Genomic DNA, 16,112 nt, shown 5'->3' with positions numbered 1-16,112 from the left:
ATCCAGTGTCAGTTTTCAGCCTTGTCTCTTGCATACAGAGATTTCTCCAGATTCTCTGAATCTTTTAATGATGTTATGTATCATAGATGATGTGATCCCCAAATTCTTTGCAGTGTTACATTGAGGAACATTATTCTTAAATTGTTGCACTGTTTGCCCATGCAGTCTTTCACAGAGCGGTGAACCCACCCCATCTTTACTTCTGAGAGACTCCGCCTCTCTGGGATGCTCTTTTTATACCCAATCATCTTACTGACTGTTGCCAATTTTGAGGACTACACAACTTTGTCAGTCTTTTGTTGCCCCTGTCCCAACTTTTCTGAAACATGTTGCTGACATCAAATTCAAATCGAGCACATATTTTTCAAAAAACAATACAATTCTGAGTTTTCACATTTGATATGTTGTCTATTTTCAATGAAATATAGGGCTTCCATGATTTGCAAATCTTCACATTCTGTTTTTATTTATGTTTTACACAGTATCCCAACTTTTTTGGAATTGGGGTCATGCATTAATGTGCTTGTTCTAATATTTGATCATTTTTAGTAACACTACATAGCGATTTGAAGAGCAGATGCTCCACATAACTGGATTTCGAAAATATATAACTGTTTATATGATATATAAGACATTTATTTGACATTTTGGAAGGAGTCTCTAGTGTCCGCGCTACTCAAAGGTAAAGTTTTCAGACACTGGAAAGTCTTCAGGACAGAGGGGTTTATGGTTTCTCGGTAAAATGAAATGAAAATAAAACTGTCCGTTTTGTCTTATGAACTAATGAGCAAGAGAAAAAAGCAAGTTAGTGAAGGAACCACTATTTAGGTGTTGATAACATACGCAAGTGATAACAGGAGCTAACTTGTATCATGGTGCTACACCACATTAAATATAAATATATGCAGATAAAATGTATGACATGCTGTTACTTAATAAATAATAAATGTTAAAAATTCGCATCGGCAAACTGCTGTGATACATGACGAATAAATTTGAGATGTGCTGTTATTGAAAAAATAAATAAATAAATAAACCTCCGCTTCACAACACACCGCTACATCCTGTTTCCTCACTATTTTTCTATACTTGCATGACCTGCTATGTTTCGTTCCTTACTTACTTACTTTATTCAATAAAAATCCAACACGGACTATTTCTAAAGTATAAGTGGTACCTTTTTATCCCATACTACATTATTTTATCAAGAAAATTAGAATACTACTAATAATTTAGCTTTAGCGCGATTACAGTTGTGACCCACTGGATTAAATCTTGCGTGCAAAATATTATCTGCAGGGACATTGTTTTATGACTGCTGACTACAGTGCAGTTTGCGAAAGCACTCAGCACTGAGGCAGAGTAATTTGTCTCGAAATCAACGGGCATAAACCATGTCACATTACATCCGCTGTTACACATTGTTACAGTTCGATTCAATAGCCCACAGTTCAGTAATAAGCCCTCACAGGTAATTATGGTTTCATATGACCACTCAAGCTGGGCCATTATTGCTCTGTTTGTAATGGACACCCAGACAGGAACAGGATCACACACTGATATGTTAACACGCATCCGAAATACAGAAACCGCATGAACACGATGTGTGGGCTGGAGCAGCAGGTAGATAAACATGCAAGCACCACTTCAGCAGAACTCTCTTCACACAAAGATACCATCTCACACATGTTAGGTTTAAAACTGCACAATCAAAAGAAGAACACATCTACAACAATAACATTCAGATAAACTCAGGAAGGCTGATCTCGCCTCGTCTCACCTGCACATGCTGCTTTTTCGAGAGCCGGAGCTACTAGGGGAGGATGGAGGTGTCTGGTAGGACCAGCTGTAGTCTGAACCTTTCAGATCCTTTATCACCTGACAGGGAAATATAGATAAATCCAAAGATCTGTCAAAGCACAATGCTAAAAGGTACATTTGTGTGTTTTTGTTTCCAATAAACTACTTGTGTCCTTTAGAAAAATGTTAGTTAAAAGTTAAAGTCCTTCCCACGCCTTACAGTACCTGGTATTCCTAGGCAGTCTCCCACTCAAGTACTAACCAGGCCCAACTCTGTATGGTGGCGCATCGGGCGGCACCGATCTCCGTTTCCGTAGCCCTCAGCCTCTCGCCTATTACATAGCTAGGGTTACAGTGGGGGGCTAGTCCTCTGGTAACCACGAGAGTTTAACTCCCCATGCACATCTGTATTGCAGCGTGCCTTGCCAGATGGTAGTAGGTACCATTTTTATGATGGTCTTTGGTATGACCCGACCATGAATAGAACTCACGATCTCCCGATCAAGAGGCGGACACGCTACCACTAGGCCACTAGTCGGTTTTAGAAAAATGACCCTTTTATTTTTTAAGTTTTTTTAGAAAAATGACCCTTTAAAAAAAAAAAAAAACTGAGTACCCTGATGTCTGTTATCTTGAAACAAAGAGCAAACTACTGTGTAACGTACGGTAGTCACCTCAAAAACTCATAGTAATGTCATGGCCAAAAGTATGCAGACGCCTGACCATCACACCCCAATGTAGGCCTTTCCCAAACTATTGCCACAAAGTTGGAAGCACATACCTCCTTTTGTTTTTGTTTGTTTGTTTGCCTGGTCCCAATGTACCTCAAAAAGTAGTGAACGGATTTTGATGAATTTTTGATGAAAGGTGAGTCATGGGCCAAGGGACAATTGATTAGATTTTGATGCAAATCAGAATATGTATACAGATCCAGGATTTTTTTTTTTTGGCTGTTTTTAAACATCAAAAAGTGGTGAACGGATTTTGATGAAATTTGGTGTACAGCCTTAGCATTATCCTAGGTTCAAGGGATTTGATTTTGATGTGGATAATACGGTATGTGGCTTGGCGGCAGTATGCCCTCTACCGAGTGCCCTTCTAGTTTAGAATGTCTTTGTAATCTGTAGCATTAAGATTTCCCTTCACTGGAACCAAGGGGCCCGAACCTGTTCCAGCATGACAATGCTCCTGGTAAAAAGTGAGGCCCATAAAGACACGGCTTGGAAAAGTTTGTGTGGAAGAACTTGAGTTGTCTGAACTTCAACCCTATGAAAGACCTGGAATCCCCCAATATCAGTGCCCAGCTCTCATCTCTGAATGGACACGAATCTCCACAGCCACATTCAGAAATCTAGTAGAAAGCTTTCCCAGAAGAATGGAGGCTGTTATAATAGCAAAGCGTGGCCCAACTTCAACAAGCACATCCTCTATATGGGTGTGATGGTGAGGTTCCACTTATGTTTGGCCATGTAGTGTATAATAGCAATAATTGCCATCACTAATGGTATCTACAGTAAATCTGTGACTTTAACAAGAAGAAAATGACATAAGCCTATTTACCATCCGTCGCCATTAAAGTGCATATCACGGGTAAATTCAGGAGCAAGATCAATGTAATTCTCCTATTTTATATTAAACTTTGGTCAAATATCTGTAACATTCTGCATTCTCTGCAATTTTTTTACCTTGCGCAATACCAGAAAAATTCAGTTGAAATCAAGCCATTTGAGGCGAATTGGTCCGCCTCTGAAAAAACTTGGCATTTGGATTTCCCGGGAAACATTGATTTTCGTGACGTAGCGTGTGGGACGCCTCCCTCTGAATCCTACGTCAGCGCTGGTTTGTTTATGAGAAAACGACCTGGTGGTTTTCTACAAATTTCTTCAACGTTATCACGTAATTATTAAAATGGTTAACAGATGTATCGTAGGAGGGTGTAGCAACACCAATCTTGATGGGATTAGTACTCATCGTTTCCTAAAAAAACGGACAGTGAGAGAGAAATGGGAGCGCTTGGTCTACACAGGCTGTGCACTGAAACTGTGCAAAGCTCTCACAGCCTGCTGGCGCTTCCGCAGGTGACGTCATGAATCTGGCTCCAGACTCCCTTGGGATTTTTCCAGACGCGTTTTGTTATTTTATTTTTTTCTGCTGTAGACAGATGGCCTTGTGCAAAATTACCCTTCTGGATGAGTGTGTAAAGGGACATACTTTCATATAAAAAAAAAACAACAAAACAAACAAATTGGTCCAGAATATGCACTTTAAAAAAAGACCATAAAACCTTCTGGGACTGATCTTCCTACAAAATGTAACTTAGTGGTTGTAAACAATTAAGTTTTCAGAAATAGTGCAAAACCTGCCACACTGAACAGGAGGCCTGAGCATGCTGTACCTGCTCACTGGCGGGAGGCAGTTTGTGGGGATCAGTCGTTAGCACAGTGAGGTCATCAATAATTGCCTGGAGATGTGTGATCTCTCCCAGCATGGCAATTTCTCCATTCTGATGGATGAAAAGAAGATAAAATGAACACTACTAAAGTGGAGTAACATATGTTCAGTTTGTTATCTAGTCTTCCTAGTAGCAAAGTAGCAAAGATCTTTTTAGCATCATGTTATTATTTTCCTGTTTGGGGAATCCTTGTTATCATCCTGGTATTTTATTAGCTCAAGAGCAGTTCTCTAAATGACCACTTGGAGGCGTAAGGAGTCAATTAGGATTTTAGGAATTTTAAGCCTTTATCTGTCACATGTACATTAGAGCACCGTGAAATTCTTTCTCTGCATTTAACCATCTGGGGATGTGAGCACACACAGTGGGCAGCTGTGCTGCACTGCCCAGGGATCAGTTAGAGTTAGGTGCCTTGCTCAAGGGCACTTCGGCCATGGATGTAAAGGGAAGGGAACGTGCTGTTCATTCACTCCTCCCACCCATACATTTTCCTGCTGGTCCAGGGACTTGACCTGGCGACCTTTTGGCAACCCAAAGCTGCTTCTCTAACCTTTAGACCATGGCTTCCCCTTACCATGGCTTCCCTGCAGGCTGTGTTCAAAATGGTATACTACACATTCTCCTCATATTAAACTCAGCCCAGTTTGGATTATGCAAACTAATAACTATTTTCCAAGAGTCTCACCACAACAGGCTGCAAGAAGTTGATGAAAGTACAGAAGCGTCCTCTTTCTTCCACCAGGGCGCGCCGTACTGCCTGCTTCTCTGTCTCCTCCATCAGCAAGTACATATCATTGACATCCTGCATGGCGCTGTCCAGCTGAGGCTGCAGGTCTCCACGGCCTTCACGGAGGGACAGAGTACAAGAAGCCAGACGGAGGACAGATGGAAAGGAGTGCAGAAAATGGAAGGAAGACGGTAAGAATATGGGGACAATAAGAAGTAATAAGAAGAAAGTGGAAGAGCAAAAGCAATTTGAGGGAAAAGGTCATAAATATCACAGTGAAGGTTTCAGAGCAAGAGAGTGGACAAGAGCAAAAGAAAAGATGACAAGTGAAAAGGACACTGTCATTTTTTTTTTCAGTCACAGTGCAAAATGAACACGGACACTAATCCATTCTGACCAGCACATTCTACACAGCTGATGGAGGACAAACGGACTACAAATCCCAGTGCTTTCTACTCTCACTATGCAAAATGAAATCTCTGAAACATCTAAGCATGTTACTGTTAACTCATGCAAATTGCTAATTGTGGCTATAACACTTCGTGAGGATGCGTAGTTGTTGATGTGGTCAAAGCAAGCAGCTACCAGTGCAAGAAGCAAGGCTTGGAAGCAAACACAACAGCTAAGACGAGGCCAGGGAGTCTGAATTTTTGTATGCCACCATATTTTAAGTCAGAAGAAAGGGAGAACACCATGCAACATGAAACTGCATTCCAGTACTGTTTTAAACACGCCCTCGTCGACTTCCCCTCATGACTAGAAAGTGTGCTACGTATAATCGCATGAACAGCTGCTTGACGCCCAATCAATGGAGAGCGTAGTGAAGAACAAACTGTACAACAGGAACACACTTAGTGTGAGTAAAGGGAGTTTCCCTCAATTATGCAGATATTATGTAAGAGATAAAGTGATCTGATTATTATTATCATTATTATTATTAATCATCATCATCATCATCATCATCATCATCATCATCAAAGTCCTTCCTGGACCATTTATGGTGCATTTGGTGGGGCCAATCTCTGTTTCGTAGCCCTCGGCCTCTTGCCTACTACATAGCTAGGGTTATAGTGGGGGGCTAGTCCTCTGGTAACCGCGATAATAATAATAAAAATAATAATAATAATAATAAGCAAGGCGATTGCACCAAGCAACAGTGAAGATCGTACCTTTTGTAATAGCTGCACTGGGGACCATCTCAAAGAACCTTTTGGAAACCAAAGAGGTTCTGGGAATCCCATACATCATAGGAAGTGCGCAAATGACAGCTTTGCTCGGAACAGCTCATATCCTTAGGATAGTGGCGTGCCTCTAAGCTACGGGTAGCAGCTGAGGCACAGTACTATTAAAAAATTAACCGGTCGTAACATCGAAAAGCTGAGACAATGGCAAAATAATAATAATAATAATAATAATAAGTTTTCGCCTTCCTCTTGTCTGTTTATATTTTAATATTTTTTTAAACAGTTATTCCATGAAATCAAGCCGTACATGATCTAATACTGATAGTCGACAAGGTGTGTATCAATTGTGGAACGAGCTTCACAGATCGAGCAACTTTTTCCATGTAGTTTGTAACCTAACTCGCTAATTGAGTGGTGCTACATTTGTTTTCGAGTCCCTAATTTGTAGCTTTGCGAAGAAAAGCTGAATTAGTTTCCTGTTTACTATATAGTGCATTATTTGGGGTGCTGTTATTCTGGAATCTTTTCCAAATTTCAGCAGACACATATTTAACAGTTATTCCACGAAATGAGCTGATAGCCGATGAGCCACGTAGCGCTGAGTCGGCTATAAGCCATGTATGATAAGATTGAGTGGAATAACTGTTTTATTCTATCCACATTCACTGGATTTTGAGAAACAGAGCATTTTTATTATTATTTTTTAGCAAATTCGACAAATAAAAGCTTTATACAAAACATCCAACAAAATCATTTCTGTTTAGAATGTAAACAAACCGGTGAAATGACAGTACCAATTTGTGAAAAATGCGATGATAATAATTCTTGGAAAAAAAAAAAAGATTCGTTCTTACCATTAAATACTTTAATTCTATATTTCGTTGGGTTTTTTTGTATTTTTGGGGGTTTTGTTTTTCAGTAGTTTTTATTTCGTCCTCAGATGGTTCAGCAACACGCTCCGCCATTTTGTTTTTCTCTACTCACAGTATATGAGTTGACGGCCTAGTAGTAGAGTAGCCAATCAGAGTGCGTGATTGCTCATATCCAGTGAACATGGATAGAATATGACCACTAATTATAATGTTATTTCCATTTCTTATTTTAGTTTAATCAGTAAAGGCCTTGTCTAAATCATTACGTATGCTAATTGCAGTGATTATTTTCTCATATACTTTCAAAACCCACTTTCCTTTCTGGACACTTATGACAAATGCAGACAGCGTACTGAATATGCTATAGACGACTATACTTCCCTAACTAACTAGAATATTCTTCCAAATCTTCCAAAACCAGGCGCTATATCGAGGATAAGGAATGATTTCAGACATGTAAAGTGATTAACATTTTGACCTGATCTACTTTAGAGGTCTGCCTATTTCCTTTGCTATAAATAAATACATTACACATAAAAAATAGGTTAAAGTGTGCTCCAGTTTGTTCAAGCTTTGATAAAGATGCCTACAGCAGAGTGCTTCCTTAACAGAGACAGACTCCCAAGTAAAACCTCTTTAGGAAGCCAAAATCCTTTAACTATCCAAAGAATCTCCTGACGATTTTTTTAAAGCAATTACACATATTTGTATACGACGGTATATTTATAATAGTTTTCTAATTAGGTGGCTATTTAGTTTGTTGTTAATAAAGTGATTATTTTGTATTATTGTCGACGTATCTGCTGCAGTCGGCTCTTTAAATCCAGAGTTTAAAAGCCTTTTTTTTTTTTTTAATATTAAGCACTTGTCTAAGAGCTAAGAGCCAAAGGTGATGGGAAGTTGGCAAAGGCGTGTTAAAAAGTGCAGTGGAAAGCAAGCTAGGGCTACAGAAAGAGTCACAGCTTTCTGGGGAATATCATACTTACCCTGCAGTTCTATAAAGGATGATTGAGAGATAGAGATAGAGAGAGAATAAGAGGAGAATGGAGGATGGAAAGGGGCATTCAGGAGAAGGACATGAGAGATGATAAGAGAAGGAGAGAGGACGGAGAGCTCCATGTTAAGGTTAGTATAAAGAAGCCATCACAGCTCATTTCACAGCCAAAGGCCTTTGGAATTGTTAAAGCAAAATCAGGCAAAAAAATAAAATAAAATAAAAAAATCCAACCTTTCCTCTTGGACTACACTATATACAACATAAAACATAAGTCATTATAAACCATAATCAGTTCTATACATAAACAGAACAGCACCATGAATCCAAATATGCATCTTCCCACACAAAACTGCAGTGTTCTTTAGTCTTCCTAGTAACACACACATACTTATCCTCTCTTCAAGAGCCCAAATTATTGGCTGCACAGATAAGAGCTCAACAAATGATGTTAGAGCTGTAGTTACACTGATCAACCACCAGGGGGAGGGCTTACACCACAATTTTCTACATTGCATTCACAGGAGAAAATCAATTCAATTCTACAGGCAGTGAGTTTGCACACATTACATATAATAAATACATATAAATGTGAGGAAAAAAGTATCTGTCCATCATTTTTAACACATTACAGAAAAAACAGCATGTTCCGATATGTGCTGTTATAATCTGCCGGACTACACTTTGACGTGATCGTCTTCAGACCTTTCAAACATAGGGACAATTTTCTGTTCAATTATTTGTAGATCAAGTTGTGAATAAACAGATAATCACATACAGCCACAGAATCCTGATCCAAAATACTTGCTGTTGAGCTCCTGAATGTGAACCACCACCAAGAACGGTTTTTATTTCATCAGGCATCGAAAGGTCATCTTTACACACTTAATGTTAGTAAAGAGCATGTTCTTTGAAGCCTCTGAGAAGTTTTGCACTTACACTGTGCAAAATACCCCAGAATCCGGAGGTTGTTTTGCCCGGATATTTCAGACTTCATATGATGAAATCCATGTTGGGTTCTCTCTGAACATGGCATTGCCAAAAAACAAAACAAACAAAAAACCCCAGATACGATCCAGATTTTTTGCAAGAATTTAAAAAGATATCTCTTGGGGTTTTGGCACAGTGTTATTATGATTATTATTTTCAGCGGCATATATTTCATTCATGGTGTTAAGGAAACAGTTTGTAACATTTAAAGGTACTTTAACACTTAGCAGTTGTCTGTCTGTCTATCTATCTATCTGTCGATGTCTGTCTGTCTGTCTGTCTGTCTGTCTATTTATCTATGTCTATCCATCTGTCTACGTCTGTCTGTCTGTCTGTCTATTTATCTCTGTCTATCTGTCTGTCTATCCATGGCTGTCTGTTTTATCCATGTCTGTCTGTCTATCTATGTCTGTCTATCTGTATGTCCATGGCTGTCTGTCTATCCATGTCTGTCTGTCTGTCTGTGTATAAGCTTTGGTCACAGTTTCTAACATCTCAAACCATAACCTTTCCCAGCTAGCACTGACTGATTTGCTGTAACCACCCTAGACTGCTATCCACATTTGTTATTATTTATTATCATCACGATTAAATAAAGAAGAATTAAAACTGGTTTAATTCAACGAGGGGTGTGTTTGTCTTTGCTGTGAGAAGAGAAGCTGCCTGTGAGACTCGACTGTAACCGAATGACAAAATTAGCCGAGTTTCTATTTTGTTAAACACACTGTAAAGTTGTCATATGGGCTGTGCAATATTTTCAATCCAACATGTCTCAATTTAACAACTAATTCTTCACCAAGACTAAATATTCAGTAAAACCTTTCACTCTGCTGTGACCAAGTGTGAAAGGAACCCAAAAGTGTTTGTCACCCTGGAATAATCATATCAAGGCAATCTTATAGATCTGACTGGTTTATTTATTTCAAGCTTCTGCTTACATTAAAAAAAAGAGCTCATGTACCTTTTCTTGCTTTCTTCTGTAGTTTCATAGTGTCTGAAGATTTCTTCTTTATTTCATGACGAGATCGTTTATACTCTGTGGCAAGAATGAGAATTACACCAAACAAGGCAATGTCAAGTATGAAGCATTTTATAAATGTTGTAGTTCAAAGATCTTGTGCTAGTTTAAGGCACACTGTGGGTAACCTTTGGCATGGTCTTTATCCAGCTGATTGGCTGTTTTCTTCCAGTCCTCAATCCGCTCCTGTAGAGGCGTGATCAGGCTTTCCATCAGAGCACTGAAAAAAATAGAGGTGGAAGGAAATTAAATGATAGAGACCCGCATTTTATTTTGTCAAGTTTCCCAGGATGACTTTATATAAAAACCCTGGTCAAAGTATAAGCCTGAACAAAATCTCTAAATTTGTAACTGGTGTGTGAGAATTTTTTTTTATTTTGTAGTGTAGGAACAAGGCTATGTAATGTAATAATGGAAGGAAGTGGATTTGACACAAAACATTTCTGTTTTATATATATATATATATATATATATACAGTGGTGCTTGAAAGTTTGTGAACCCTTTAGAATTTTCTATATTTCTGCATAAATATGACCTAAAACATCATCAGATTTTCACACAAGTCCTAAAAGTAGATAAAGAGAACCCAGTTAAACAAATGAGACAAAAATATTATACTTAGTCATTTATTTATTGTGGAAAATGATCCAATATTACATATCTGTGAGTGGCAAAAGTATGTGAACCTTTGCTTTCAGTATCTGGTGTGACCCCCTTGTGCAGCAATAACTGCAACTAAACATTTGCAGTAACTGTTGATCAGTCCTGCACACTGGTTTGGAGGAATTTTAGCCCATTCCTCCGTACAGAACAGCTTCAACTCTGGGATGTTGGTGGGTTTCCTCACATGAACTGCTCGCTTCAGGTCCTTCCACAACATTTCGATTGGATTAAGGTCAGGACTTTGACTTGGCCATTCCAAAACATTAACTTTATTCTTCTTTAACCATTCTTTGGTAGAACGACTTGTGTGCTTAGGGTCATTGTCTTGCTGCATGACCCACCTTCTCTTGAGATTCAGTTCATGGACAGATGTCCTGACATTTTCCTTTAGAATTTGCTGGTATAATTCAGAATTTATTGTTCCATCAATGATGGCAAGCCGTCCTGGCCCAGATGCAGCAAAACAGGCCCAAACCATGATACTACCACCACCATGTTTCACAGATGGGATAAGGTTCTTATGCTGGAATGCAGTGTTTTCCTTTCTCCAAACATCACGCTTCTCATTTAAACCAAAAATTCTATTTTAGTCTCATCCATCCACAAAACATTTTTCCAATAGCCTTCTGGCTTGTCCACGTGATCTTTAGCAAACTGCAGACGAGCAGCAATGTTCTTTTTGGACAGCAGTGGCTTTCTCCTTGCAACCCTGCCATGCACACCATTGTTGTTCAGTGTTCTCCTGATGGTAGGCTCATGAACAGTAACATTAGCCAATGTGAGAGAGGCCTTCAGTTGCTTAGAAGTTACCCTGGGGTCCTTTGTGACCTCGCCGACTATTACACGCCTTGCTCTTGGAGTGATCTTTGTTGGTGGACCACTCCTGGGGAGGGTAACAATGGTCTTGAATTTCCTCCATTTGTACACAATCTGTCTGACTGTGGATTGGTGGAGTCCAAACTCTTTAGAGATGGTTTTGTAACCTTTTCTAGCCTGATGAGCATCAACAACGCTTTTTCTGAGGTCCTCAGAAATCTCCTTTGTTCGTGCCATGATACACTTCCACAAACATGTGTTGTGAAGATCAGACTTTGACAGAACCCTGTTCTTTAAATAAAACAGGGTGCCCACTCACACCTGATTGTCATCCCATTGATTGAAAACACCTGATTCTAATTTCACCTTCAAATTAACTGCTAATCCTAGAGGTTCACATACTTTTGCCACTCACAGATATGTAATATTGGATCATTTTCCTCAATACATAAATAACCAAGTATAATATTTTGTCTCATTTGTTTAACTGGGTTCTCTTGATGTACTTTTAGGACTTGTGTGAAAATCTGATGATGTTTTAGGTCATATTTATGCAGAAATATAGAAAATTCTAAAGGGTTCACAAACTTTCAAGCACCACTGTATATATATATATATATGCCCTGTGATGACCTGGCGACTTGTCCAGGGTGTACCCCGCCTTTCGCCCGTAGTCAGCTGGGATATGCTCCAGCTTGCCTGCGACCCTGTAGAACAGGATAAAGCAGCTAGAGATAATGAGATGAGATGGGATATATATATATATATATATATATATATATATATATATATATATATATATATATATATATATATAACCCCGATTCCAAAAAAGTTGGGACAAAGTACAAATTGTAAATAAAAACGTGATGCAATAATTTACACATCTCAAAAACTGATAGTGTATTCACAATAGAACATAGACAACATATCAAATGTCGAAAGTGAGACATTGTGAAATTTCATGCCAAATATTGGCTCATTTGAAATTTCATGACAGCAACACATCTCAAAAAAGTTGGGACAGGGGCAATAAGAGGCTGGAAAAGTTAAAGGTACAAAAAAGGAACAGCTGGAGAACAAAATTGCAACTCATTAGGTCAATTGGGAATAGGTCATTAACATGACTGGGTATAAAAAGAGCATCTTGGAGTGGCAGCGGCTCTCAGAAGTAAAGATGGGAAGAGGATCACCAATCCCCCTAATTCTGCGCCGACAAATATTGGAGCAATATCAGAAAGGAGTTCGACAGTGTAAAATTGCAAAGAGTTTGAACATATCATCATCTACAGTGCATAATATCATCAAAAGATTCAGAGAATCTGGAAGAATCTCTGTGCGTAAGGGTCAAGGCTGGAAAACCATACTGGGTGCCCGTGATCTCCGGGCCCTTAGACGGCACTGCATCACATACAGGCATGCTTCTGTATTGGAAATCACAAAATGTGCTCAGGAATATTTCCAGAGAACATTATCTGTGAACACAATTCACCGTGCCATCTGCCGTTGCCAGCTAAAACTCTATAGTTCAAAGAAGAAGCCGTATCTAAACATGATCCAGAAGCGCAGACGTCTTCTCTGGGCCAAGGCTCATTTAAAATGGACTGTGGCAAAGTGGAAAACTGTTCTGTGGTCAGACGAATCAAAATTTGAAGTTCTTTATGGAAATCAGGGACGCCGTGTCATTCGGACTAAAGAGGAGAAGGACGACCCAAGTTGTTATCGGCGCTCAGTTCAGAAGCCTGCATCTCTGATGGTATGGGGTTGCATTAGTGCGTGTGGCATGGGCAGTTTACACATCTGGAAAGACACTATCAATGCTGAAAGGTATATCCAGGTTCTAGAGCAACATATGCTCCCATCCAGACGACGTCTCTTTCAGGGAAGACCTTGCATTTTCCAACATGACAATGCCAAACCACATACTGCATCAATTACAGCATCATGGCTGCGTAGAAGAAGGGTCCGGGTACTGAACTGGCCAGCCTGCAGTCCAGATCTTTCACCCATAGAAAACATTTGGCGCATCATAAAACGGAAGATACGACAAAAAAGACCTAAGACAGTTGAGCAACTCGAATCCTACATTAGACAAGAATGGGTTAACATTCCTATCCCTAAACTTGAGCAACTTGTCTCCTCAGTCCCCAGACGTTTACAGACTGTTGTAAAGAGAAAAGGGGATGTCTCACAGTGGGAAACATGGCCTTGTCCCAACTTTTTTGAGATGTGTTGTCATGAAATTCAAAATCACCTAATTTTTCTCTTTAAATGATACATTTTATCAGTTTAAACATTTGATATGTCATCTATGTTCTATTCTGAATAAAATATGGAATTTTGAAACTATTGCATTCCGTTTTTATTTACAATTTGTACTTTGTCCCAACTTTTTTGGAATCGGGGTTGTATATATATATATATATATATATATATATATATATATATATATATATATGAGAGAGAGAGATGAAAGATGGAAATGTGCTGACAAACAAAGAGAGTGTATTAAGAAGGTGGAAAGAGTACTTTGAGGATTTATTAAATAAGGAGAATCCAAGAGAGAAAAGGTCAGATTCTTTGGGGACAGCAAATCAGGAAGCAGAATTGGTTAGTAAGGATGAGGTGAGGGCAGCCATGAAAAGAATGAAGACTGGGAAAGCAGTCGGACCAGATGGTATCCCGATTGAGGTTTGGAGATGTTTGGGTGAGACGGCTGTGGAGTTCCTAACGAGATTGTTTAATAAGATCCTAGAGAATGAGAAACTGCCAAATGAATGGAGTAAGTGTGTGCTAGTCCCAATATACAAGAATAAGGGAGATGTACAGAGCTGCAGTAATTACAGAGGAATAAAATTGATGAGCCACACCATGAAGCTATGGGAAAGGGTATTAGAGGCAAGATTGAGAAGAGAGGTAACAATCTGTGAACAGCAGCATGGGTTTATGCCAAGGAAGAGCACATCAGATGCAATTTTTGCTTTAAGAATGTTAATGGAGAAGTACAGGGAAGGCCAGAGAAAGCTACATTGTGTGTTTGTAGACCTGGAGAAGGCATACGATAGAGTGCCGAGAGATGAGTTATGGTATTGTATAAGAAAGAGTGGAGTGAATGAGAAGTATATTAGAGTGGTGCAAGACATGTATGAGAACAGTGAAACAGCAGTGAGGTGTGCAGTTGGAACAACTGAATGGTTCACGGTGAAGGTGGGACTCCATCAAGGATCTGCTTTGAGTCCTTTTTTGTTTGCCATAGTGATGGATAGCTTGACGGACGAAGTGAGGCAAGAGTCACCATGGAACATGATGTTTGCGGATGATATTGTGATATGCGGTGAAAGTAGAAAGGAGGTTGAGTTGGGTTTGGAGAGATGGAGGTATGCATTGGAACGAAGAGGAATGAAGGTGAGCAGCAGCAAAACAGAATACGTGTGCATCAATGAGAATGGGATGAGAGTATAGTGAAGATGCAAGGAGTAGACGTAAAGAAAGTTGGTGAATTCAAGTACCTGGGGTCAACTGTGCAGGAAAATGGGGGCTGCAATAATGAGGTGAGAAAGAGAGTGCAGGCAGGGTGGAGCAGTTGGAGAAGGATTTCAGGAGTCATTTGTGATCGGAAAGTCCCAGCAAAAGTGAAAGATAAGATGTATAAGACAGTCGTGAGACCAGCTGTGATGTATGGATTGGAGACCGTACCCTTCACGAAGAGACAGGAGGCAAAGTTGGAGGTGGCGGAGTTGAGGATGTTAAGGTTTGCGATGGGAGTGATGAGGTTGGACAGGATAAGGAACGAGCACATCAGAGGGACAGCGCATGTGGAGAGCTTGGGAATTACGCTAAGAGAGATGAGACTGAGATGGTATGGGCACATCCTGAGAAGAGATGCAGAGCATGTGGGAAGGAGAATGTTGAGGATGGAGCTGCCAGGCAAATGAAAATGAGGAAGGCCAAAGAGAAGCTACATGGATGTGGTGAGAGAGGACATGAAAGTGGCAGGTGTGGTAGAGAAGGATGCGGAAGACAGGGAGCAATGGAGACGAAAGAGCCGCTGTGGCGATCCCTAATCGGGAGCAGCCAAAAGAAGAAGAAAGAAGATATATATCTATATATGAGAGAGGATATTACATGGTTGCGCGAAGATATGAAATTTATCTTCGAGTGGTGAATATATTCATGAGTGAGTGAAATGAACGAGTGAAAACATTTTCAGCATGCAAAGACAAACTTCATATCTTTGCACCACCATGGAAAGTTCTTTATATTATATGGACACATGCACACGCGAACACACACAAAAAAAGAATCTGCAAGTTAATCAAAAGAATTTTAATTTTGAACTGGTTCACCATTTTGACAATGCATGTCTAGTCAGCAGGAAAACACTGGGAGTGACATCATCAGAGTGAAATATCAGGGAATACTTCACTCAGATCCGTGATGTATTTCGTATGGAAAATGCGAGTTTTTCAACACAAGAAGATAAAGTTCATGCCTTCAAGCCAATGTGTGATTTTCTTTTTATTATATCGACACATTCACAAACAAAAAGTACCTAAATTTATCAAAACAATCCATCGATTTCCTCACGAGTGACA

At 39.6% G+C, this 16,112-nt stretch overlaps 1 protein-coding gene across 2 annotated transcripts in view; it reads right to left on the bottom strand.

Moving 5' to 3' along the window:
• mtss1lb (MTSS I-BAR domain containing 2b) overlaps window positions 1-16,112 on the bottom strand; it is a 157,728-nt gene that overhangs the window by 21,987 nt on the left and 119,629 nt on the right. For both annotated transcript variants that reach the window (XM_060911662.1, XM_060911661.1), the window contains exons 5-9: window positions 10,166-10,257; window positions 9,981-10,055; window positions 4,938-5,095; window positions 4,196-4,303; window positions 1,781-1,878 (exon numbers count right to left, since the gene is read on the bottom strand). In XM_060911662.1, coding sequence (XP_060767645.1) covers window positions 1,781-1,878; window positions 4,196-4,303; window positions 4,938-5,095; window positions 9,981-10,055; window positions 10,166-10,257 — 531 coding nt within the window. The remainder of the gene's footprint in view (window positions 1-1,780; window positions 1,879-4,195; window positions 4,304-4,937; window positions 5,096-9,980; window positions 10,056-10,165; window positions 10,258-16,112) is intronic.

The sequence above is a fragment of the Neoarius graeffei genome, chromosome 27, assembly GCF_027579695.1.
Source record: "Neoarius graeffei isolate fNeoGra1 chromosome 27, fNeoGra1.pri, whole genome shotgun sequence".
Taxonomy (NCBI): Eukaryota; Metazoa; Chordata; class Actinopteri; order Siluriformes; family Ariidae; genus Neoarius; species Neoarius graeffei.
The sequence above is the reverse complement of the archived record's forward strand: the minus strand, read 5'-3'. Positions and strand labels throughout refer to the sequence as shown.